Here is a 14,360-nt window from a genome sequence, read left to right as displayed (position 1 = left end):
CCTTCAGGTGCTTCACAGGAATTTTTGAAACTTTAAAGAAAACAATGAACATTTAACTTTTTTTCACAAAAATTATACTTTAGACCCAATTTTTTTAATTTCGCAAGGGTAACAGAAAAAAATGGACCCCAAAATTTGTTGTGCAATTTCTCCTGAGCACACCGATTCCCCATATGTGGGGGAAAACCACAGTTTGCGTGCACAGCAGGGCTCCGAAAGGAAGGAGCATCATTTCACTTTTTGAATGTAAAATCTGCTTGAATAATTAGCGGACGCCATGTGCATTTGGGGAACCCCTGATGTGCCTAAACAGTGGAAACTGTCCCACAAATGACACCATTTTGGAAACTAGACCCCTCAGGGAACTTATCTAGATGTGTGGTGAGCACCTTGAACCACCAGGTACTTCGCAGAAGTTTATAACATTGAGCTGTAAAAATAAAATTTTCACATTTTTCCCACAAAAATGTTTTTCAGCCCCTAAATTTGCATTTTCATAAGGGTAACAGGAGAAATTGCACCATACAATTTGTGCAATTTCTCCTGAGTACGCCGATACCCCATATGTGGGAGAAAACCACTGTTTGGGTGCACGACAGGGTTTGGAGGGGAAGGAGTACTGTGTGAGTTTTTGAATGCAAAACTGGCTGGAATCGAGAGAGGACACCATGTCGCATTTGGAAAGCCCTTGATGTGCCTAAATAGTGGAAACCCCCCACAAGTGACCCCATTTTGGAAACTACACCCCTCAAGGATTTTATCAATTGGTATAGGGAACATTTTGAACCCAGATGTACAACACAGAATTTGATAACATTAGGTCATCATATTGAACATGTTGCCATTAGTCTTGAGCACAAGTGCTTGCTACTTGAGTTTGCATCGGGTACTCAGGTATGCACCATGTATCGCGGGTGCTCAAGTGACATGCTCGAGTCTCCACCCCGCATGTTTCATGGTTATTAGACACCCAAAAAACAAACATGCTGGGATTGCTCGTGTATGGCAGACAATCCCCTCGGGTATTTTTTTGACTGTGTAACAGCTGCGAAATATGCGGGGCGGTGACTCGAGCATGTCACTCGAGCACCCGCGATACTTGGTGCATACCTGAGCACCCGATGCAAACTCAAGTAGTGAGCACTTGCACTCAACATTAGTTGCCTTGTCATCATTTTTTTTTCTTTTCTTTTGAAAAAATTCCAACCCTAAACCTAACACAACCCTAAGGCTATGTACACACTGTGCTTTTTTGCGGTGTTTTTCCACACGGAAATGCACCAAAAACGCTAGGTAATCCGTGTGCCAGCTAATGCAATGACAATCCTGATCCGCTGTGCACATGATCAGGAATTTTCCGCTCAGGATTGTCATTGCATTTAAATCCGCGGCATGTCCATTCTTTGTAGCGTTTCTGCAGCGCTTCCCGCCCATTGAGGTCAATTGAACCGCCGCAAACCCGCGGTATAAATATATATGCGGATTTGCTGTGGATGTTTGCGTATTTGACTGACTCAATTGAAGTCAATGAGTCAAAAACGCACAAAAGAATGGTACCCGGACCGGGGAAGAAGACTATTCCTCGCTTCAACCGACCGCCGCTCTCGCTGATAACAGCGAGATCGGTGCGGCTGAGGGGAGAAGTAGTCTCCTCAGCCGAGCCGGCGTCTGTGTGCTATGTTAAAAAAAAAATAAATTAAAACTCTACATTAAAATAAAAACACCGTATACTCAACTGTCTGGCGTCATCTTGATGTCCCCCGGCGACCAGATAACCCGGCGGTACACTGACGGGAGTGCGTTCGCTCCCAGCAGTGTACATCGCTGTGCTGCTGGCCGAGTTCACTGGAGTTCATCAGCTGAAGATCAGCTGAGAGCTCCAGGACCCCACTTTACGGCACCGGTGCTGTGTGGGAATTTTCCCCCGCAACACTGATGCAGTAAATGAGGTCAGCAGAACTGATCAACTCATGAACTCAGGTGAACTCAGCCAGTAGTGCAGCGAAATACACTGACAGGAGTGATTACACTCCTGTCAGTGTATAGTGCTGTCTTCTACAGCAGTCATATCAATGATTTGATGTGGCTGCTGTAGAGTGACCTGGGTCGTCATGGGACACTGTGGATTACTTCATGACGGTGGACAGGTGAGGGATATGGTTGTTTTTTATTTTTGTTTTTTACAGGAGACGAGGGATTCGGCGATTAGGCGAATAATAAAATTGCACACTGTTTTAATAATTTATTTCGATAAAAGACTTTATTCTGGCCATGTCTTTATTGAAAAAGCATTGTAAATCTTCCGCTGCCAATGTAAGACTGACATGAGCCCCAACCTTATTACCCCACTCGCCACCGCTACACGGCAGTGGGCAGAGCGAGGCTAAGCGCCAGATTTGGCGCATCTTTCTGGGACTGCTGAGAGCTGATATTATTAGCCGCGGAGGGGGCCAGGATCCATGACCCCTTCCCTGGCTATTAATATCAGCCCGCAGCTGTCTGTTTAGTCTTTGCTGGTTAGATTTGATAGGGGGACCCTACGTTAACTTTTTTTCTGGGGTTCCCCTGTAATCTAGCCAGGGAACATCTGCATCTCTGGCTGCTATGGGCATAAAAGGGGACAAACTTATGGTGTGGCACCCATGCTCCCCTGACCTCAACCCCATTGAGAACCTCTGGAGCATCATCAAAAGGAGTGTCTATGATGGCGGGAGGCAGTTCACATCTAAGCAACAGCTCTGGGAGGGTATTCTGTCCTCATGCAAAACAATTAAAGCAGAAACCATCCAAAACCTGACAAATTCAATGGACGAGAGAGTTCAGAAGCTCCTTTCGAACAAGGGGTCCTATGTGCAAATGTAACATCACCTAGAATAAAGTTTTGAGTTGAAAACAGTTTGATTTCAGTTTGTAATAACCTGCTAATGCTTATAATTTAAAAAATGACCAGTTTTTTGTTCTTTATTAAAATGAAAATGTTGAAAACTCTGCTGTGCATAATAATTTGGAACATGCATTTTGAGTGCAGTTTGAGTTTTTTATTTTTTAAAAATATACTGTTATCATAGGCAGTTTGTACAAAAACCTTTCAATTGTCCTCTAATAGTTATTTGACTGGAAAATTACAATGACTGCAATTCATATAGGTAATTTGGGAAAATCTGAGAAAATATTATTTGCATAATAATTTGGAACACAGTGTATTAAGAAATTGTGCCAGCCTTGTATTGACAAGGTAATGACGGAAGAAACCCCGGGGTTTTCCTTAGGTCTAAAGACTTTAATTAAAGAAGAAATAGGCAAGGCTTTGCGAGGGAATTCTGAGTCCAGGCATTCTCCTCGGGACCCTCAGCCAGGCTCAGACTCTGATATCTCAGACATTTCTTCCTCTTCCCTCTCTTCCTCTAATAGCGAATTGGATAGACAGTGTTTTCCTCTGCAGGAGGTTGATGCCTTGGTGAAAGTTGTCCGAACTACCATGGGCATTGTGGACACGAGACCAGAAAAATCTGTAGAGGATGTAATGTTTGGGGGATTAGGTCAGAAAAAGAGATGTTTCCCCATGAATACAAAAGTTAAAGATCTTATTGATAGAGAGTGGCAAAAGCCAGACAGGAAGGGCAGCATTCCTCCCTCCTTCAAAAGAAGGTATCCATTTGATGATGCCGCATGTTCCTCTTGGTCAAAAGCACCAAGGCTAGATGTTGCCATTGCTAAGGCATCAAAAAAGTCTTCTCTCCCCTTTGACGACATGGGAGCATTAAGAGATCCCCTGGACAGACGAGCCGATACCTTCCTAAAAGGTGCATGGGAGACAGCTGCAGGAGCCCTGAAACCAGCAGTGGCAGCCATCTGCACATCCAGAGCCCTGATGGTCTGGCTGGAACAGCTAGACAGCCAGCTAAAGGAGGGTGTCTCCAGGAAGGAGATTATTTCTTCCCTTCCCCTAGTCCAGGGTGCAGCGGCCTTTCTTGCTGATGCGTCTGCGGACTCTGTTAGATTGGCAGCAAAATCATCAGCTCTATCAAATGCTGCTCGGCGAGCCCTATGGCTTAAATGCTGGCCTGGAGATGTACAAACGAAGTCTAGACTTTGTACAATTCCTTGTGAGGGGGAATATCTTTTCGGCCAGACTATGGATGAGCTGTTGGAAAAAGCCGGAGATCCTAAGAAAGGATTTCTGTCTGTACCTCTACCCTCTTTTAAGAAATCGTTTTGGAAAAAGAAATTTGTCCGAAGAAGATTTTTCAGAGAACAAGAGAAATTCGAAGAAAGAGGTTGCAAAAGTAGAGGCCTACTCTTTGGTGGTTCTTCCAAAGATGAGCAGAAGCCAGGGGAATCACAATCGGCCCAGGTGGGAGGGAGATTGTCATTATTTTTCCCGGCTTGGGAACGTATTTCACATAGTAATTGGATTTTGAGCCTGAATAGATTTGGTCTAAAATTTCAATTTCAAACTCTTCCTTACAGAAGATTCATGATTATTCCCTCTAGTTCCTCCCCAGAGCGGCAGACAGCCCTCGTATCGGAGATTCAAGACCTAATAAAGAAAAACGTCCTGATTGAGGTTCCAGAAACGGAAGAGGGTCACGGATTCTACTCCCCGCTCGTCCTGGTCCCCAAAACGGATGGGTGTTTCAGGACAATCATAAATTTAAGATCCTTAAATAGCTTTCTTAAAATAGACACCTTTAAAATGGAATCCTTAAAAACGATAATAAAATTACTTTTTCCCCACTGTTATATGGTAGTTCTGGATCTTAAAGACGCATATTACCATGTTCCCATTCATAATGATTATCAAAAGTATTTGAGGGTGGCCATTGAAATAAGAGGGGTGGTTAAACACTTCCAGTATACCGCCCTTCCCTTTGGGTTAGCTCTAGCCCCGAGAGTCTTTACCAAACTAGTGGCTGAGGTTATGGCCCATATAAGAGAAAAAGACATCTTAATAATCCCTTACCTTGATGATTTCCTGATAGTGGGGAACTCCTTTGTTCAATGCGAGGCCCACCTTCAGGTAACTATTTCTGTCCTAGAAGGACTAGGTTGGTTTCTAAATCTGGAAAAATCTAGGTTGACTCCACTAAAAGCTCAACAGTTCCTGGGGGACATTTTAGATTCTGAAAGACAGTTATGCTATTTATCAGAAGAAAAGATTGCAAAAATCCAGGGCTTAGTGAAACATTGTATGGATAGACCCTCTATGTCACTCCATAAAGCCATGTCATTATTAGGGTCCCTGACCTCAAGTTTTACCGCAGTGTGTTGGTCCCAATTTCACTCAAGGGCACTTCAATGGGATATATTGTATAACGACTCAATCCTAGATGGACATCTAGACCGGGAGTTTACCTTGGTCCCTCGCTTCTTACAATCCCTTCGTTGGTGGTTGGTACACACTAATCTTTCTAGGGGAGTCCCTTGGGAATGTAAACCTACTGCAGTCTTGACTACAGATGCAAGTGCTACAGGTTGGGGAGCTCATTTTGAAGGAAACTTAATTCAGGGGACCTGGTTAGAAAATGAGGTACAGTTTTCCTCAAATGTTAAGGAACTTTTGGCGGTTGATTATGCGTTCAATAAGTTCCTTGTATATTTACAGGGCCAGGATGTCCTTATACTCTCAGGCAATCAAGTCTCAGTAGCATATATAAATCGTCAAGGGGGAACCCGTTCAAAAGACTTAATAAGAGTAGCAGACAGACTTCTTCAGAATGCAGAGGATCATTGTCTCTTCCTTTCTGCTGTTCATCTAAGAGGAAGAGGACTTGGAGGAAGTTTCTGTCCTTTTCAAAATTTAAACCAGAGGATGGGCCCCCTATTGGGAAAATACTAGAATTTCTACAGCGGGGTTCAGAACAGGGCCTTATCACTAGTACATTGAAAGTACAAGTTTCGGCTTTAGGAGCTTTGTTTGCTTCCGATATAGCGGCTAATTATTGGGTAGCACGGTTATAAGGCTGCGTGCCCACGTTGCGGATTACAAGCGTTTTTGATGCGGAATTTCCGCAGCGGAAACGCTTGTAAAACGCTTGGTAATCCGCTCCCCATGGTCCCCAAGGGGATTCTGCAAGTTCTATGCACATGCTGCGGATTTTTCCGCAGCGTTTATGCTGCGTTCAAAAATCCGCAGCATGTCAATTAATTTTGCGTTTCCGCAAGCGGAATTGCCTTTGTGCAATGCATTAAAAAACGCAAGGCAATTCCGCATGTGGAAAACGCGCGATAAACACGTGCGGAATTCCGCATGCGTTTTTCCGGGAGAGGACTTGCAGAAATGAAGAAATTTTCTGCTTCATTTCTGCAACGTGGGCACATAGCCTTAAAGCCTCTTTTAGGTGTAGACCTATTATTAAAACTAAATCCTCTCCCTGGGATTTAAATCTAGTCCTAAATGCCTTGACTAACCCTCCCTTCGAACCCCTAGATTCAGCCTCCCATAAAATTATTCTTCTTAAAACCGCCCTGTTAGTTGCCCTGACTTCAGCCAGAAAAGTAAGTGACATACAGGCTCTTTCTATATCCCCACCATTTACTCAAATTCTGGATGATAGAATTGTATTAAAGCCTGACCCGGCTTTTCTTCCAAAGGTAGTCTCACGATTCCATAGGACTCAGGAGGTTAATCTTCCAACTTTTTGTTTTCCCCCTAAGAATCAGAAAGCGGAGAAACTACACATATTGGATGTTAGGAGGTGCCTACTTAAATACCTGAGGTTTCACACAGTTTTAGGAAAGATAGTTCCCTATTTATATGCCATCAGGGGGTTAGGAAAGGTTGTAAAGCTTCAAAATCTACAATTGCGAGGTGGATTAGAGAGGCCATCACCCTCGCCTACTCTTCAGGGGATAAGGAAGTACCAGAGGGGTTGAGGGCTCACTCCACCAGAGCAGTAGCAACCTCCTGGGCCGAGAAGACGGGGGTTTCCATCAAAGACATATGTAAGGCTGCCACCTGGTCTTCTCCCTCCACCTTCTATAGGCATTATAGATTGGATTTGGGTGATTCCTCTGATCTCACCTTTGGGAGAAGGGTGCTTCAAGCTGTGGTCCCTCCCTAATCTCCTTTCGTCTCTGTAATTCTCTTGTGGTGCTGTCATGGAAGTACGAATAAAGCCTTAGTTACTTACTGGTAACGGGATTTTTTGGAGCCCATGACAGAACCCTTATATTCCCTCCGTACACTGGTGTTTTTCGCACTCCCGTAGAATTAATTTCCTTTTTTGCACCCTTGGGGGAAGTTAGTTAAAGTAATTGGCTTAAAATTAATTTGTTTTGTTGTAATTAACCTTGGCGGTCCTCTCATGCTCTGTTAACTAAACTGAGGCGGGAGGGAGGTGCCGCCCTTTTTAACCTGTAGGTTTCCTGTCCTTGATGGGTGAATCCTCTCTCTCGTGGTGCTGTCATGGGCTCCGAAAAATCCCGTTACCGGTATGTAAGGCTTTTTTGCTTTGGTTTTTTTTTTGTTTTGTTCACTAAAGGGGATTACTAGTAGGAAAGTTTTATAGGTCAGGTCATTCCGGACGCGGCAATACCAAATATGTGTACTTTTATTGTTTATTTTTTTTATAACCTGTTAGTGCTGCAGACACAAGTTAGTTTGACCATGCACTGTGCATGATCAAACTAACTTGCTGGTTGGTGCCTGGTGACCCGGATGTCATCATGACGACATTGGGTCACCATGGCAACGATTGTGACCCCGCACTGACAACGCGGCGTCTCCGACTCAAGAGCAGAGGGACTTTTGTCCCTCTGCTCGCTCACTAAATGCTGCAATCGCAGTATTTAGGGGGTTAAAGTGCTGGGAACGATGCGGGCACTGGGCGGTGATTGCGTCCGCACATCCTGTGTGCGGGCACAATCGCCATGTCTTAATAATACGTACCTGGTCCATAAGGCCCAGGTCACAGGGGCGTACTATTATGTACCGTGTCAGAAAGGGGTTAATTCAAAACTAAAGGTCTTCCCGCAAAAATACAAGCACTCATATGGCTGTGTCAAGGGAAAAATAAAAAATATACTGCTCTTAGAGGAGGGGAAGGAAAAACTAAAAAATGGAAAATTACATCAGAATTGTTCCCTTCATCCAACACCGATGCTTTACCTGCCACCTTGACTGCATTCTTTGCATTCTCTTACCATAGAGCCCAGTTTAATAGTCTTCACAAACCTTTTGATAGTACTGCCGGCATGTATAACACGCCCATACTGGACATCGTGGCCTTGGTGAGGAGTCCCTGACAGCAAGTAGCACCAAATCTTCTATGTCGGCATACTGGAGTTAGGTTCATTATACATAGATACATTCATTCTTTATCCTCAGTACTTCTGCTACAGGGTGATTCTTACTGACTTTCTTCCACATTCCAATTCATATTTAAAGAGGTTGCCCACTACTATTTACATTGCCCCCATCGATTTAGATTGTGTAAACAAGTGTTTTGTAAATACTTGCGTGGTCTTTGTTGCCTGTGAACGGCGCTATCACTGAGCCACTGATGTCACGTCAAGTTCCGGCTGCAGCAGGGAGTGACCCAGCGACGCGCTTCCCCCCTGATTGACGGGCTGTGGGCGGGGTTTCACCGCACGTCACAGCCCAGCATCCACCGCACTCTTTCCCTCTCCTCTGCTTTCGTTGGGAAAGCGTGTGGTGGATGCTAGGCTGTGACGTGCAATAGCACCCCTCACAGGCAACAAATATCATGCAAGGTATTTACAAAAAGACTTGTTTCCACAATTTAAATAGATGGGGGCAATGTTAATAGTAGTGGACAACCTCTTTAAAGCTGAGGGGTTTCATTGGTAAAGTTCCCTCAGAAAAGGGACAGCACAGCTCTTGGGCTCAATATTTTCATCTAATGGAGTCCACACTGTGATCATCAGAGTATTAAACTTGAAATTCAAAAATATTTTAACCCCTGCGCCGTTTTTTGCTCCCCTTCTTCCCAGAGCCATAACTTTTTTTATTTTTCTGTCAATATGGCCATGTGAGGGCTTATTTTTCGTGGGACAAGTTGTACTTTTGAACAACACCATTGATTTTACCATACCGTGTACTGGAAAACTGGAAAAAAATTCCAAGTGCAGTGAAATTGCAAAAAAAAGTGCAATTCTACAGTTTTTTTCTTACCATATTCACTAAATGCTAAACTTGCCATGATGATTTCCCAGGTCATTACGAGTTTGTAGATACTAAACATGTATAGGTTCATTTTTATTTAAGCGGTGAAAAAAATCCTAAGAAAAAAAAAGTCGCCATTTTCCAAGACTCGTAGTGTTACAATTTTTCGGGATCTGGGGCCGTGTAAGGGCTTATTTTCTGCGCACCAAGCTAGTGTTATTGATACCATTTTGACATAGATACGATGTTTTGATCGCCCATTATTGCATTTTATTTCAATGTTGTGGTGACCAAAAAAACGTAATTCTGTCTTTTTTGATTTTTTTTTCTCACAACGCCGTTTACCGATCAGATTAATTCTTTTTGTATATTGATGGAACGGGCGATTCTAAATGCGGTGATTCCAAATATGTGTATATGTGATATTTTTTTATTATTATTTTATTTTGAATGGGGCGAAAGGGGTGATTTTAAGCTTTTTAGATTTTTTTTTTTTTTACTTTTCATTACCTTCAATAGTCCCCATGGGAGACTATAAGCTGCAATCATCAGATCACCTGTGTGTAGCAGAATTGCTCACTGGCTATGACTCTCCTGCAGACCCCTAGTTGTCATGCCAACCCATCGGCGACCCGCGGTCATGTGACACGAGCGTCGATGGGCGAGACTTATGACTTCCTTCCGCCATGGCCATGTTAAATGCCGCTGTCAGAGATTGAGTGGATCACGATTATACCCGTGGCTGTTAGGGGCACATGACAGCTGATCAGATCAGCTGTCATGTTCCCAGAAAGGTGCAGGCTCATTGCCGGAACCTGCACCAAAGGGAGAAACCCAACATGTGCCGTACATGTACGGCACATTTCGGAAAGGGGTTAACCCCTTACTGACATTGTCATTAATAGTACGTCTCTGTGCCCTGGGCCTTATGGATCAGGTACGTACTATTACGCACAATGTGATCGCGTCCATACAGAAGCTGTGCGAGGCCATCACCGCCTTGTGTCAGCTGATTCTCACAGCTGACTCTCGGTACTATGTGCCAGGAGCGGTACCGCACCACTCCTGGCACCTTAACCCCCAAAATGCTGTGATCTAAGTCGATCGCAGCATTTCTGGGGCAAGAAGAGGTAAGAGCACCCCTCTTACCTTGGATCTGGACCCAGCGCTGTGTGGACTAGGTACGTATTATTAAGACATGGCAATTGTGCCCGCACACATGCTGTGCGGACGCGATGACCGCTGGGTGCTCGCATCGCTCCCAGCACTTTAACCCCCTAAAAACTGCGATTGCAGGATTTAGTGAGCAAGCAGAGGGACAAAAGCCCCTCTGCTCTTGAGTCGGAGACGCCGCGTCGTCAGCGCGGGGTCCAGATCGTTGCCATGGTGACCCGATGTCGTCATGACAACATCCGGGTCACCATGCATCAGGAAATTAGGTAGATCGTGCTCAGTACACGATCTATCTAACTTATGTCTGCAGGGCTGACTGCCTGCATAGCATAGGGGACGTGCTGCATCCCTATGCTGTGAATGTGTTTAGCTTGCAAAAAATTAAAGTTCCATCGTGGGACAAAGGGCACACCTGTGAAGTGAAAACCATTTCCGGTGACGACCTCTTGAAGCTCATCAAGAGAATGCCAAGAGGGTGCAAAGCAGTCATCAAAGCAAAAGGTGGCTACTGTGAAGACCCTAGAATATAAGACATATTTTCAGTTGTTTCACACTTTTTTGTTAAGTATATAATTCCACATGTGTTAATTCATAGTTTTGATGCCTTCAGTGTGAATGTACAATTTTCATAGTCATGAAAATACAGAAAAATCTTTAAATGAGAAGGTGTGTCCAAACTTTTGGTTTGTACTGTGTATGTGTATATATATATAATTATTATTATTATTTATTTTTTCACTTTCTTGCACAGTTTTTTACTTTTATACTTTGTCCCACGATAGGACTTTCATTTTTTGCAAGCTGATCACTTGCACAGCATAGGGATGCAGCAGCATTCCCTATGCTATACAGGCAGTCAGCCCTGCAGACTCAAGTTAGATAGATCGTGTACTGAGCACGATCTACCTACTTCAACATCGGGTCACCATGACAACGATCAGGACCCTGAACACACAGCGCGGGGTCCCGATCCAAGGTAAGAGCGGCACTCCTTTCCTTCTGCACAAACAGTAGTTTTCCACTGTGGGGTATCTGCGTACTCAGGAGAAATTGCACAACAAATTTTGGGGTCCATTTTTTCCTGTTACCATTGCAAAAATAAAAAGATTCCTGTGAAGCACCTGAAGGGTTAATAAACTTCTTGAATGTGGTTTTGAGCACCTTGAGGGGTGCAGTTTTTAGAATGTTTTTTTTCTGTCATAAAGGCCCCTCAAAGTGACTTAAAATATGATGTGGTCCCTAAAAAAAATAAATGGTTTTGTAAATTTTGTTGGAAAAATGGGAAATCGCCGGTCTACTTTAACCCGTATAACTTTCTGACCAAAAAAATGTTGGTTCCAAAATTGTGCTGATGTAAAGTAGACATGTGGGAAATGTTATTTATTAACTATTTTGTGTGACATATCTCTCTGATTTAAGGGCATGAAATTTCAAAATTTTCGCCAAATTTCCTATTTTTTCACAAAGTAACGCAAGTGATGTTGAAGTAATTTTACCACGATCATGAAGTACAATATGTCTTGAAAAAACAATCTCAGAATCAGGGGGATCCGTTGAAGCGTTCCAGAGTAATTACCTCATAAAGTGACAGTGGTCAGAATTGTAAAAACTGGTGTGGTCATTAATGAGCCGACCACCCTCGGGGGTAAAGGGGTTAAAGGGCTTGTATGGGATTTGAAAGATTTGGCCTCTTCTTTCCAACAACAGGTGCTATCAGAAACTTGTGAATACCTACAGTACTTTCTTCATTTGTTTTCTTTGTTTTTCTTTGAGGTTCATTAGAATTTACACTGCAATAATAGGCATGAACATCTGTGTTGCATTTTTCAAAAGAAAGCTGCCATGATAGCTTCCTGAATATAGATAGAAGAATTGATTTGCAGTACACCGGTCCATATGCCATGTCAGCGTGACATCATTTTTGTGGTGTGATCCACACACAATGTCGGACCAGCCTTGCTAATCAAAAGAAGAGCTGGTAATGCAGGGAGGTACAGTAATTTGCATAGCTCCCGTCCAGAAGCCACAGATTACTGACCTGGGAAATGGCGAATAGATCAGAGTCCTGCAAATCGATTTTCCCGTCGCTGAACAGCCCTTTTCAATATCTCCAGTAATGTAAAATTGGTGAAAGATATTAGGAGTAGTATTCCCAACCTTAATATTTCATGTAGATCATTGAAATGAACTGTGAAAGGGTTTTCATAGCTGGAGCTACACTTGAAACCTTCATTATAATTGTAACATATACAACATTTTGACTTTGTGGGTGTGTGTATCTTCGTATTTACAAGTATTCATTTTATTTTCACTAGCTGGACGAGATGCAGAGAACAACTCAGAGGAAAGCATCAATGTTCTTGAAGAATGTAAAATGGAAGATTATAACATTGTCCAAGTCAATCTAGATGATAAACTGCTGGATCAGTCATCTGAGCCTTCTAATATTGAGGAACCTTTTGCCAATAATTCAGATTCTGCAGAACAGGATGACTCTTACCGAGTTCATAAAGCATTTCCCTGTCCTGAATGTGGTAAATATTTTGCTCATAATTCAAGTCTTTTAACACATCAAAGAACTCACACCGGGGAGAAGCCATTCCCATGTTCAGAGTGCGGAAAGCGGTTTAAGCAGAAATCAGATCTTCTTCGTCATGACAGAATTCACAGTGGACAAAAACCCTTCCCATGTTCTCACTGTGGCAAGTGTTTTACTCAGAAGTCAGACCTTATTAAGCATGAGATAAACCACACGGGACAAAAGCCCTTTCCATGTTCTGAGTGTGGGAAAAGTTTTACTCGGAAATCTGTGCTTTTAAGACACCAGAGAATCCATACTATGGAGACTCCGTTCCTGTGTTCAGAATGTGGGAAGTATTTTGTACAGAAGTCTGATCTCATTTACCATTTGCGAATCCATATGGGAGAAAAGCCTTTTTCATGTTCTGACTGTGGCAAAAGTTTTACTCAGAAATCAGATCTTGTTATACATCAGAGAATTCACACTGGGGAGAAGCCATTTTCATGTTCTGATTGTGGGAAGTGTTTCACACATAAGACCATGCTTATCAATCATCAGAAAACTCACACAGGTGAGAAACCCTTTCCGTGCGCAGAGTGTGGAAAATGTTTTGTGCAAAAGGCAAATCTTGTGTATCATCAGAGGATCCACACGGGAGAGAAGCCATTTCCATGTGCTGATTGTGGCCGATGTTTCACACAGAAATCAGATCTCGTTCGGCATCAAAGAATGCATGGAGAACGAAAGTAATAGATTTATCTAATTTGTCTGCACAGTTACTTTGATAAATGTTTTGATCCAAATATCCGTAATAGCCATCCATGCAAGTTTATCTATATGGACAATAAGTACCTGAACCCAACCTAGGAAAGCTTTTGAGGCTTCCCCTCTTGAATGAAACCTTGACAAAATCACCTTTTAACTAGATTATAAGTGGGTGAATTTTATTTCAGTATATCTGGTTGAGTGTTTCTGCATTCATTAGCTGATATGATAAGTATAAACGCGTTTATTTGCCTGTAGATCATGGATGGGGTGTCTTTTTTTATGATGACTAAAGGTAAATTAAACCAACTAGAATACAGTACTGTGTAAAAGTTTTAGGCAGGTGTGAAAAAAATGCTACAAAGTAAAAAGTGCTTTCAATAATAGAAGTGTTAATAATTTATTTTTATCAATTGACATAATGCAAACTGAATTAGTCAGCAAGTTTTTCCTATGTAATCTTAGAGCAGCATGACGTAGGGGCAGAGACCCCAATTCCAGCGATGTATCACTTACTGCACTGCTTGGTACAGTTTGGATAGAATTCAAGTTTACATAGTTACAGATGTAGCAGTGGTCAGAATGCTGAGCTCTGTATTACGCCGCTCACAGACCTTATTGGCGGCTTCCTGTGTACATTGTCAGCATATTGCCAATCAGTGGTTTGGGCACAGTTACACAGATTATCCTGACTAGCCTGCAAGTGAGACCTAGTCAGGCACTGATAATCTGTTGATTTAAACACTAATTGCATTGAAACTATATAATATTAAA

General features: G+C 42.8%; 1 protein-coding gene across 6 annotated transcripts in view; it reads left to right on the top strand.

Annotated features, from left to right (window-relative positions):
- The window catches only part of LOC141273835 (uncharacterized), a 43,968-nt gene extending 29,993 nt beyond the window's left edge, over positions 1-13,975 (top strand). For all 6 annotated transcript variants that reach the window (XM_073686252.1, XM_073686251.1, XM_073686249.1 and 3 more), the window contains one exon: positions 12,616-13,975. In XM_073686252.1, the coding sequence (XP_073542353.1) occupies positions 12,616-13,571 (956 nt within the window). In that variant the 3' untranslated portion in view covers positions 13,572-13,975. The remainder of the gene's footprint in view (positions 1-12,615) is intronic.
- The last annotated feature ends 385 nt before the right edge of the window (positions 13,976-14,360 follow it).

The sequence above is a fragment of the Phyllobates terribilis genome, unplaced genomic scaffold (genome assembly GCF_046119375.1).
Source record: "Phyllobates terribilis strain yellow unplaced genomic scaffold, ASM4611937v1 Scaffold_5__5_contigs__length_657084704, whole genome shotgun sequence".
NCBI lineage: Eukaryota > Metazoa > Chordata > Amphibia > Anura > Dendrobatidae > Phyllobates > Phyllobates terribilis.
Note: the sequence above shows the minus strand (reverse complement) of the source record. Positions and strands in the feature narration are given on the sequence as shown.